Source organism: Mustela putorius, unplaced genomic scaffold, assembly GCF_011764305.1.
Source record: "Mustela putorius furo isolate JIRA1106 unplaced genomic scaffold, ASM1176430v1.1 tig00003901_pilon_pilon_pilon, whole genome shotgun sequence".
In the NCBI taxonomy this organism is placed as follows: domain Eukaryota; kingdom Metazoa; phylum Chordata; class Mammalia; order Carnivora; family Mustelidae; genus Mustela; species Mustela putorius.
The window spans coordinates 18854273-18866911 of NW_025422049.1; the positions used below are offsets into that span (position 1 = coordinate 18854273).

At 38.7% G+C, this 12639-nt stretch overlaps 1 protein-coding gene across 4 annotated transcripts in view; it reads left to right on the plus strand.

Moving 5' to 3' along the window:
* Positions 1 to 12639, plus strand: part of MORC4 (MORC family CW-type zinc finger 4) — a 52473-nt gene that overhangs the window by 16240 nt on the left and 23594 nt on the right. For all 4 annotated transcript variants that reach the window (XM_004769002.3, XM_004769004.3, XM_013064837.2 and 1 more), the window contains 2 exons: positions 3294 to 3413; positions 4807 to 4907. In XM_004769002.3, coding sequence (XP_004769059.1) covers positions 3294 to 3413; positions 4807 to 4907 — 221 coding nt within the window. The remainder of the gene's footprint in view (positions 1 to 3293; positions 3414 to 4806; positions 4908 to 12639) is intronic.

Consider the following 12639-nt stretch of genomic DNA (forward strand, 5'->3'; position numbering starts at 1 on the left):
GGCTCCATGTCACGATCCTGAGATCATGACCTGAAGTGAAATCAAGAGCTGGATGCTTAACTGACTAAGCCAACCAGGCGTCCCTACTGTATATTCTTTGAGAAGGTATTTCTTTCTTGTTGTTGAAAATATTTCTCAAAGGCAGTTGATGTATCAGTTTCATCAGAAATCACTTGGAAATTGTTAGAATCATACAGCATCCTGAAATTTTGGAGCTTCTGTTTCAGTAGATTCTGAAATCTCTTTTTTTAATAGGACATATTTATTTTTAAATTGTCATCTAATTCTAATGAATAGCCAGGTTTGAGAACCTCTGCAATAAGGAATGATCCACGCTGTTTGGTTTGTACTGGAATTTTGTTACATATTACATTGATTGAAATAAGCAAATATGGACTAGAACTTGCTAATCTTTTGGGCATGGTATGATTGTTGTTGTAACAAGTCCAGACTTACATTGATGGAAGTTAGGAGTAGAAATCAAAGGTTGATTTTCTAAGGCGAGGTAAACCTTCATCAGGTTTGACATGGATTTCCTGGTACTTGTCATAATGGCAGCCACTCAAAGGAGTAATTACTGATTTTCACTTCTATCTCCATTGCAGTGAGAATGGATTTTAGATGCTTGAGAAAAATCTTAAGTTGTACTATGGAAGTGAGGTCCCTCTCTGTTGATGGCTTTGGGGGCAAAATAAAGTCTTTTTGAAAGGGGGGGAACTCCTAAGTGGTTGTGAAAAGCTGCTTTTATACTTTATTTTCTAGTAATTAAGCACAGCTCCTGGCCCAAGAAACATGTTCACACTCGATTTGCTTTATCAAAGGCATTATCTAGTTTGCTTTGTCCTTCTTCCTCGACCAAAAATGAGAAATTGTTGTTCCCTTTTTAAAAAGCTGTGTAAGTCCTTACTCCTAGGTCAATTGATTTTCTCCTGTTTTGGGAACACATAAATTCTCTACTACAAAAGTCCATGTTAACAAATCCAGAGCTAGCTTTGTTACATGTGTAGGTAAATTAGTTGTAATATCACTGTATGTAGGCTAGGATCTGAGTGTCCTAGGTTTCACAGAGCTGGTTTTAAAGAAGTGCTTTCTAACTGCTGTTTCAGGGGATACCACACTTCTGCCTCCAGCTTTTTTCTTTTGTGGGTTTCTATCAGAGCAACTCCTATGCATTGTTCAAAAACAAAATTCTCCTGAGTAAATTTGAAGATCTAATTGGCTTTATTAAGTGATTAGTGATTAGGGCAGTATCCCATCTAGCAATTAAGAGATGTTCCCAGAAGCTGTACAAAATGAAAGGTATTTATAGAGTGGGACAAAAAGTTGGTAGCAAAAGAAAAGAACGGATTCTTTTAGGCCAGGCTGGCTTCTTTTTGTGGGAGAAGGAACAGCAGGTTTTTTATCGTGTACATAGTGCTGATCAGGAAATTTCCTATTGACTATTGAAAGGTCATACTCCTGGGATTGGTTGGAACCATAACTAAGTCTTGGTTTATCTTGGGCTGGGAGTGGGGGGTGCCAGATGATTCCGATTTGGGGTTGTTTTTGTTTTCTTCTTTATTCTTTAAAGATTTATTTGTTTGAGAGAGAGAGAGATGCACACATGGAGGGTGGGGGAGAGAAGGAGAGAGAGAATCTCAAGCAAACCCCCTGCTGAGCAGGAATTTCCCCAAGCACGCTCAGTCTCATAACGCTCGAGATTCATAGCTGGGCTGAAATCACAAGTCAGAGGCTTAACAGACTGAGCCCCCCAGGCACCCCATTTTTTTTCAACAGCAGTGCATTTGATACATACTTCAAACCTCCTTCCTATAAGACTAGTTACCTTCCCCTACTAGAATTTGGGTTAAACAAATTCACTATAGGTATGAGTGAAATGAAATTCCTGATAAAATTTCCCCCAAGGTCACTAAGGGATGAGATCACTGATGTTGACTTACTTATTCCTCAGTTATCAAAGTCCTCTTTTGTCTTCTTGTCCTCTTTCCTTATACTAATTTGGGGTAGGGAACCTCCTACCCCAATGTGCTCCCACCATGATTTAGGATTTTAAAAGCCTGCAACAGAAGAATTTGTCATATCTTTAAAAATGTTGATTTTATGGTATAGAGTTTTGGTTTGTTTTGGGGAGTTTGTCCTGCTTTTTCATTGGAATAGGGTCTTATCTGAAGTTTGATTGGAACTTCTGGAGCCCAGAACATATTTTCTGAGCCAAACATTACTGTGTTATGTACCCACTTGTATGATGCCTTTGTATCATACCTGACACATTTGTTACATGGATTTGATGCAAGTAGCTTATTATGTAGAGGGGACAATGGAGATCATCTTTTGAGTCAGTAACAAATAATTTTTAACTCATTTGGATGTGAAGATTTCTTTATATTTGTTTTAATGAAAATTTCAGTTTCTCTGTCTCCCCCTTTGTCTTTCTCCCTCTCTTACCTTGCTTTTTAAATCAAATAGGACTTGCTAAAAACACATTATATTCATTTTTTACATATCATAATTCGCTCTATTTCATCTATCCAAGCTTGTTCACTTCTTCTCATGAGACATATTGCAACAGGACGATTCATTGTCCTTTTAACTCTAAAACTGATTTTTGTTCTTGGTGCTTTTGCTTTCATTGTGTTTTGTATGATTAGCAGGGCTTACCTTATTGCTTATACAGTTGATTCTTGAACAGTGCGGGGGCAGGGGTAGTTAGGGCACCTACCTCCTACACAGTCGAAATCTGGTATAACTTTTGACTCCCCAAAATCTTAACTACTGATAGCCTACTGGTTGTTGGAGGCCTTAACTGATACCATAGACAGTTGACATACATTTTGTATGATTCTAAATACTGCATTCTTAGAATAATAACTTTTTATTATTTTATTTGGTACTTCTGGGCTACACAGTTTGTGAGTCTTTAAAAGTTGTCACAAATCTCTAAAAACTTTTCTGATGTATTTATTGAAAAACATCCATGTGCAGGTAGATCTGTGCAGTTCAAACCCATGCTGTTCAAGCATCAACTGGAATTGTGTGGATTTGTGTTGTACTAGTTATGACTCTTGTCTTATGCAACAGCAAACTGAGCAACTTAGCAAAGGTTAAGGAATGTTTTGTGATTGTTAATGAATTTCAAACCACTGATGGTATTTTGATGTATTTTCCTACACTCTTTTCTATGCATGTATACCGATTTCTGTCCCATGGTATTGGATGATTTTTGTTATAGCATAGTACAGAAGGTTCTCTGTTAAATCCCCTGGCATTTGTCTCCTTAATGATTTTCTTCTCAGAATAAGCAGGTGAAAATAACTTTTGGGTTCTCTTGCAAGAATAATAACCAGTTTGGAATGATGATGTATCATAACAACCGACTCATAAAGTCTTTTGAGAAGGTGGGATGCCAGGTGAAGGTGAGTAGTTAATGTTTCTTTGCCATAAAAAGCTGAAAAGAGGAGGAAGAGGATTTAAAATTTGCAAACGGAATAGACTCATGAATGGCTTTTACTCCCATCTTAATGATAGTTGTTAAATCTGATCCTGGAACTCTGTGTTACTAGTGAGCCGTGTTTTGTTGAAAAGCTGTTTCTACTTCTCATTCTTCACAGATGTTGATCAATCCAGGAGCTTTACTCAGTGCGTTTTCTAGGTAGCCATAGAGAAGAGATAGTATTAGAACACCAGCAACTTTGCAGTGTGTATCAGTTTATTAGTGTTTAAGGTAGCTCTTTCTAATTATTGGGAGACTGTAAAGCATAGAAGAAGCATAAAATTTAGTTGTTAATGACCAGGTTTCGAGTTCTGACTTTTCCATGTAGAAGCTGTGTAACTTTCACTTCATTGTTTAATTTCTCTGAGGATCCCTTTCCTTCCCTGTAAAATAGAAAAAACAGTAATAATTGTTCCTGCTTTGCCTATACTACAGCTTACAGGGTTGAGAGACTTAAATGGGATAAAGTATGTGAAAATACTTTAAAAACTGAACTGTGTAAATATCATCATCTTTAATGTTTTATTGGCAATTTAAAGTAGTAATGTCCACAAGTATCCTATTCATTCCTGTTTTACAGGTAAGATTTCTAAAGCATGAAGAATGATAAAACACTTTGTATTACACAGTAGGACAAAGTTAAAGACGGCTCAGGACAGCTAGTTTACAGCCTGTGCTGCTTTTCCTTGTTCTATCATATGTGCAACTCATATTTGTATGCCAGTCTCATTACACCCTGACTTTGTAAATCCAAAAATCTCTTGTATCAGCTTCCCATTAAAAACCACTGCAAGTCAGACTCCTTTTAGTAACTGTTCGGTAACCTATGTATATAAAAATTACTTCTTTTAATAGAGTGTCATGTTCCCGCAGCATCCTTAAAATCGTTTTTCACGTGAAGTTTGGTTTCCATTCCCTAGAACAGTAGTACGTGGCCTTGATTTTGTTTTGTTTTGTTCTGTTTTTTAGCATTGTCATTCTTTGTTCAAAGAAATCTTATGGCCATCCCATAATATAAAACGGATGAAGGTAGAAATAGTGTGTATTAAGTAGAGATGGCAATTAATCCCTGGAAAATCCTAGAGATTCTATGGATCATAGTTTGAAAATCTTTGCCTTAGAATTGGTCAAAGGTGCCAGTTCAGTCTAATACTTGCAGTTTGTTGAAGTACATTCTGAGTATTTCTCTAGATGTTGCTGTACTTTCCTTGCCTTTGAAAGTTATGTAACCTTTCTATTACTGCCTAAAATAAAAAGGAAATGTCTCCAGACCATCAACAGTAATGTAAGTGTTGAAATTAATATTTTTTTCGAAGCCAACTCATGGAGAAGGTGTGGGAGTAATTGGAGTCATCGAGTGCAATTTCTTAAAACCCGCCTACAACAAACAAGACTTTGAGTACACCAAAGAGTACCGGTGAGTCACTCCCAGCCTGACATGTTTCTGATAGTTTCTTCAGATAAAATTCTCTTCTATTCTCTGAAACTTCTAAAATCATCTCTAAAAGCCAGCAAGATGAGTTAACTAAGAACTCCTTCAAACCTCTCTTCCAAGATTAGAGATAAAATGATTTGACTTTTCAATTAAAACTTACTGATACCTGATAGAGAGCGCCCACTAGAGATAAACCTTACCTTTAAAAAGTACAGAGAGAATATGGGAGTCATTTCCTAAAATACTTGTAGTGAAACAAAGAGTTGGGATTAATCTTAATGAAAAGGGATGAAAGGATCTGCAGGTATCGAATATGTTGGGGGGAAAAAAGCCGCAGTTTGAAATTTGTTCCAAAGAGTTTCTTGAAGCCAGTGAACAGATTGAGAGGAAAGCAGCGGGAAAGATATGTGTTTTCATAGACGCATCTAGATTTCATAGGTGAGACGAGAAAAGAATCAGAAAGGAACTTGATGTTGAGGCTGAAGCAGCAAGGATATTTTTAGAAGACAAAAAAAGGAATCAATAAAGCCAGGATAAAATAGTTTATTGTAAAACTTTTCAGGAGGGATGGGTCATTCATTCCTTTTTCATCAAGTATGAGATATCTCCAATGTGCTAGGTACTAGGGACAGAAGAATGAAAGGTAAGAATCCTTGATGTCTGTGAACAAATGGCATGAGATATATGCAAATAAGAAACTCACATACCTATAAAATAATTGCTTCAATGGAGGATACATGCAAAATGGGAAGAGCCTTTAAATACACCTAAAGGAGTCATTCATCACAAAGCAGATCCTATTTGAGCTTAAACTTGAGGGAGAAATTGGAGTTGGCTAGGTGGACAAATAGGGCAGGGACATTCTAAGGACCAGGAAGAATAGGCATGAAGGGGCAAGTGATGTTCTGGGAATAAGGAGAGAGAAGGTATGAGGACATTTGGTGCTGCTCTCCTTGAAGCCTCAGTAGCAAATTTTAGAGTGGGGGGAAAGTATTTCCCCAAATCTCTTTTGGCATACACACACACACAAAAAAAAACTGTAACAAAATTAGTTAACTCTTCTGCTCCAATTTGTCAGAAACCATAGGAATTTTAGGTTTAGTGCTTGAAAAAGAGACAGCTGTTTGGATGGCAACCCTAAATTAATTCAGGGCAATTGGTTCTTGATCTCTAGGGCTACTCAGTGGGTATGGTAACTGCCTGCCCTCCATATAAGTAAAATGGCCTTTTGAATGTGAGTCTGGTCCAGAACAGAGATCTTTGAGTAGAACTTGACTCTTGAGGGTGAAAGTTTAGAAATGACGTCAGTTTGACAAGTCTCAGAGCTAAGTCATTCTATTTCTCTTGAGTGAAAGGAACAGTGACTTTCTATTGATTAACCAAATAGTTAAGACTTGTGACATCCAAATATTAGATACTAAACATCACTTAACATTCTTTTATATCCTCTCTGTCACACACCCCCATCTACTTTTGAAATTTTAGAGATATTAAACCTTGGCTTGTGATGTTTCATTTTAGCACGATGAGCTTGAGGTGGTTGCAGGGCATTCAAACAGAGATAGTCTATAGACAGTAGGTTTATTTGACTATAAACATCTAGGATTTTTGCCTCAAGTAGCTTAATATCTGCTACACATTTTATTAAAAACAGTAAACTAGTATACTATGCTATATACAGTCTTTTGAGGATAATAAATTTGCATTACTTTTATTCCAGTTCTGGCATCATGATTCTTTTTTACTGTATTTTATGTAAAAGAAAAGATGTTTAGTTAAAAAAAAAATTAGGGAACTTTGAGAAGGGGATTAGAGAAAGCTGTCTGCTATCAGAAATTCATCCTGAGTATTATAGATATTAAAACTGCAAATGCATGACATTTGAGGATATTTGAATAGAGACTAGCTCTGTGATAATACTAAAGAATAATTATAAATAAAAAAACCTGCAAATGCTAAAAGAGATACCAGCCATCACAGTGCTGGAATGTCTACAAATAAATCAACTGTAATATCACTCTTAATAGTTGTGGATATCAGATTTCAGTTGCAACTACCAGGGCTCAAACTGACAACATTTTTAGAATGAATTTCAGCTTAAGAAATAAATGAACACCACTGAGCACCTCCCCGGTGCATGGCACAGTGGCTGGGCTTTGTGGAATTTTCCAGAGAAATTCAAGACATGGTTGCTGTCTTTGAGGAGCTTACAGTCAATTTATAATGATGAATTGTCGGGGATGGGAGGTTGGGTGAGCCTGGTGGTGGGTATTGTGAAGGGCACGAATTGCATGAAGCACTGGGTGTGGTGCATAAACAATAAATTCTGGAACACTGAAAAGAAATTAAAAAAATAAAAATTTTAAAAAGTGCATAAACAATAAATCCTGGAACACTGAAAAGAAATTTAAAAAATAAAAATTAAGAAAAATGAGTTGTCACATACATAAAACAATTTGGAGAGCAATAAAATGGCCGTGTCATCAGCCAAAACCTTATATGGTATGGGAAAAAAATGCCCTGATAGAGCAGATAGGGAAGGTTTTAGGTGGAAGGTGTGATTTGAGATTTGTCTGAAAAGATATAGGACTTAGAAACAGGAGGAAGGGAATTCCAGGATGGGGCTACAGCATGATCTAAAGTAATGACAGGAACTTAGAATGCTGAGAGTATAGGGAGTGGGGCTAAGAGGAGACAGCTAGAGGGAAGGAAAATATAGTCTACTAGATAGAGCAGAGCCGTCTTCCTAGAGCAGGAGTTGACATCCTTTTCCTGTGAAGGGCCAGGAAATAAGTATTTGAGGGTTTGTGGGCCATATGGTCTCTGTCACAACTGCTCAGTTCTGCTGTCCTATAAAAGCAGCGCTAGACAAGAAGTAAAGGAATGAACTGTGTCCAGTACAGTGTTTTGGTTTTGTTTTTGTTTTTTTTACAAAAGCAGGCAATGGCCTGAATTTGGCCTACAGGCTGTATGCTGAGCACTGTCCTAGAGCCACAGTTCCCAAACAGCATGTCAAGCTGCACTTAAAGAAGTCACAGAGGATTCATAGGATATTTGAAAATTTTGAGGGAACTACAGTGATACTTGACTTCTGCCTATAAATCCTAGAAGTTGTTTCCTCTTTCTGCTAGAACAAATCACTACTCACTTCGCCGCTTAAGACAATGCTCATTTATTGTCTTCGAGTTCTGTAGTTTAGAAGTCCAATGCAAATCTCACTAGGCTAAACTTAAGGTGTTAGCAGGGCTGCATTCCTTCCTGGGGACTCAAGGGGAGAATCCATTCCCTTGCCATTTCCAACTTCGAGAGGGCTGGCATTCCTTGGCCTGTACGTGGCCCTCTTCCTGCATCTTCAGAGCCATCAGTGGTGGGTGGAGTCCCTCTCACATCACATCTCTCCGATGACTTGCTTCTATCTGTCATCACATCTGCTCCTCTGCTTCTGACTCTTCCCCTTCACTCTTCTCCTTTTAAGGCCCCTTGTGATTACACTGGATAATTCAGGATAATCTCCCTCTTTTAAGGTCAACTGGTAAGTAAGTAACCTTAATTCCATCTGCAACCTTAATTCCCCTTTGCCAGGTAACCTGATACAGTCACAGGTTCCCAGGACTAGGACATAGGCGTCTTTGGAGGACCATCATTCCATTTACCACAGCCTGCTCCCTGGCCTCCAAAGATCCACTTATACCTCACCTGCAGAATATATTTGCCCCATCCCAACATCCCCAAACTCTCAACTGTTACAGTGACTCAAGTCTAAACCCTCATCTTAATGTCAGCACCTCACAATCCCCAAATCTCATCATCTAAATCAGATGTGGGTCTGATGCATCCTGTGGCAAAATTCCTCTCCCTCTGCAGCTGTGTCCTTTATTTGTTTTTGTATTTCCCTCTAAAATATAATGGTGATACAGGCATAGGATACCAGTTACAGATATTCCAGCTCAAACGGAGGAAAATGGAAGGAAAGCGGAGCCACAGGTCTCAAACCACTTCAAAGTCCAGCCAAACTAATTCCATTGAATTTCAAGTCCTGCGACAAATCTAGGGCTTGCATCTTCATCCTGCAGACCTCATGCTCTACCCTCTGGGCTCATGGCTGCACCCTTGGAGTCCTCTTAACTTTTTCAGGAAAGGGAGCATGTCTGTGCAGCTCAGGAGCCTCATCAGCCTATTTCCTGACTCTAGAGTTTTGGAGGTCCACCAGCCTTCTTTCAGTGTTATACTCTCTCCATCCCTTCAGTCCACTGGGGCAGTGTGAGTGCCAGTATGCCAACCTCAATTCCCTTGTGGGTCTCCCACGTATGTCGTGGATATTCATTCAGTCAGACTAGAAGCTCTTGACGGGTCTTTCCTAGATAATCCTATTTCTATTCTTGGCTTCTGCTGAGATGGCTGTGAAGATCTGAGTCACATTTTTAAGCTTTTCAAAGAGCTTTTTGTGTGACTGAATACACTGACTTTTTGATCCAAGATATTAGCAAAAGGTTTTCTAGGCACAGCCTTGGCTTTTTCTCTAGAGCAGGCTTTCCTGACAGTGAATGTCTCAATTTTAGCATCTTCTTCAGTCTGGATAGGCTGAGGATTTCCAAAATCATGAAGTCCTGGTTCCTTTTTGTCTAATAGTTCTCTCTCAATATATTTGTTTTCTCCCCACCTTTTTATGTAAGCAGCAAGAAGACACTAGGCCACACTTCCAACACTTTGCTTGGAAATCTCCTCAGCTAAATGTCCAGTGTCACCATTTACAAGTTCTGCTTTCCACAGAACTGTTGGACACAGTTCTGCTGAGCTCTCTGCTGCGATGTAACAAGGATCACGTTCCCTCAAATTTCTCAGTAGCATGTTCCTCATTTCCTCCTGGGCCTTCAGCAGCAGCACCTATCTTATCATCCGTGATTCTGCTAACGGTCGGTTCCCAGTGATGAAGGTATTCTGAGGAAATTTGCATTTTCTCCACCACACCCCTCCTTCCTTATGAGCCCTCACCAGGGGGATGGCTGTTTAACATCCATATTTCTACTAACCATCTGCTCAATCTAGAATCTAGGTTCTATAGTCTCGGCCATTTCAGTCTGGGTCCTCAAATTCTTCCAGCCTCTGCCTACCGCTCAGATCTAAAGCTGCTTCCACATTTGTGGGTATTTGTTACAGCACCACCCCATTGCCAGATAACAAAATCTGTTGCGTTCCTTTTGATTATATCATATCTTTGCAAGTCTGGGTGTTTAGCGGTTGTTGTGATAAAAAGTAATATAGGCAAGTCAACATTGAAGAAAAAGTGAGGGAAGCCGTGTCGTTTCATTCCAAGGTTTGAGCAGTGGTACACTGCCCAACAGGCATGCACACATATCCATCCCAGTAGTAATTGTGGCTGTTTAAGAATGAAATAAAAATTTCCTTTTCAATTTATATGTATTATTTTTTCAAATCGATATTAAATTGTTTGGACCTAACTGTTTAGTAACTGGAACTGGTACATATTGCTTTTGACCTGAGGATGCCGTGAAAAACTTGAGACACAAAGGGTGCCACGAACTGAGAAGGTTTGAGAACTTCTGTCTTACAGGACTGTTGGGTAGAGTAGCTGATACCGTAGACAGTGAGACTCCATTGTGTATTCTTGAATGGTGGAATGACTTGAAACCCTTCTATCTTAAGGATATACTATGTTATAACTATATACTGCTTTATGGTTTTTAAGGTGCTTTACATGAATTACGTCAGCTGATAAATCAGGAAACAGGGCCCAGGATGGATTGAAGGAAGGATTAAAGGCTCTTGGAGTAATAACATAGGTCTGAGATGAATGTCTGAAATAAGAGTAGCTGTGAAGAAAAGTATAGGACAGATGTGAAGAAAAGTTCAAGTGATTTTGGTGACGTACTATGTAAGACATATAAAGGAGAGGGCAGAGTCCAAGATCATTGCAAGGACTCAAATTGAGTACACTGAGACATTGGCAGGATCATTGATAGAGTAATGACTCTACTTTGGGAAAAGGAACAGTCTTGTGGAGTGACGATGGTGGAAACTAGACCATAGCGGGTTAAGACAGGAGAATGAAGAGGGGGTAGTGGGTGTAGGCCACATATACCAGGATTGGAGAAGTAAAAGGATGGAGATGAATAGAACTGTAGAGTCAAGCCAGGGTTTTTTGAGAAGAAAAGGGATTTTAGAATACATGGTAACAGTATCTTGGTTGAGATGGCGGTTACGTGACTGTATACATTTGTCGAAACTGTTAGAACTACACACTTAACAAGATTATTTTTACTCTGTGTAAATTTTACCTGAATACATGAGAACAGACTTTTATTTTTCTTTTTGGTAAAAGTATAATTCGCATACTATAAATGTCACCATTATTAAGTGAACACTATAGTGGTTTTAGTATATTCATAACCTGTGCAGTCATCACCACCATTGAACTCCAGAACATTTCTACCATCCCAAAAAGTGACCTCTTGTCCATTAGCAGTCACCCCAGTCCCTGGCAGTCACATAATCTTTTCCCTTTTTTCCTCCAGTTTTTTTTTTTAATTGTGGAAAAATACATGTACCATAAAATTTACCATCCTAACCATTTTTAAGTGTATTGTTAAGTGGCATTAAGAACATTCACACTGTGGAGCACCTGGGTGGCTCAGTGGTTAAGCCTTTGTCTTCAGCTCAGGTCATGATCTCAGGGTCCTGGGATCGAGCCCCACATCGGGATCTCTGCTCAGCGGGGAGCCTGCTTCCTCCTCTCCCTCTCTACCTGCTTCTCTGCCTACTTGTGATCTCTGTCTATCAAATAAATAAATAAAATTTTTTAAAAAAAGAACATTCACACTGTTTTACAACCATCACCACCATCCAGCCCCAGAACTGTTGTCATCTTGTAAAATGGAAACTCTGTGCCTATTAAACAGTAAGTCCCATTCCACTTCCCTCAGCCCCAAGCAGCCCCCGTTCTCCTTTCTGTCTCTATGATTTTGACTACTCTGACTACCTCATTTAAGTGAAATCATATAGTAATTTGTCTTTTTGAGACTGGCTTCCTTTAACATAATGTCCTCAAGCTTCATGCCTGTTGTAGCATGTGTCAGAATTTCCTCTTTTTAAGGACGTATAATGGCCTAGTGTCTGTGTGTGTGTCTGTGTGTATATCTATACGTGTACAAACATGCACACGCACAATACATTTTGTTTATCCATTCATCCATTGGCAGACACTTAGGTTGTTTTCCACATTCTAGCCCTTTGTGACTTATAGTCTGTTTCGTTGGACATTAGTATAGCCACCATTTTCTCTTTTGGTTAGTATTTACACGGAACATCCTTTCACTTTCAATCTATTTGTGTCTTTTTTAATCTGAAGTTCATCTCCCGTGGGCAGCATAAATTGACATCATGTCTTTTTTTGTGTTTGTTTTTTGACCCATTCCACCACTCTCTGTTTTTGATTGGAGAGTTTAACCATTTACATTTAAAGCACTTAGGGATAAGGAAGGACTTCTTGCATTTTGCTCTGTTTTCTGTATGGCTTAGAAGATTTTCTTTTTGTCCTTCATTTCCTGTATTACTGTCTTATTTTGTATTGTTTATTTTTTTTGTAGTGAAAATTTATTCCTCATTTCTTTTTGTGTACATTTTATAGCTATTCTCTTTGTGGCAACCATGGGATTACATGATCTGTGATCAGGAGCAGCAAATAGCTATCAGAGTC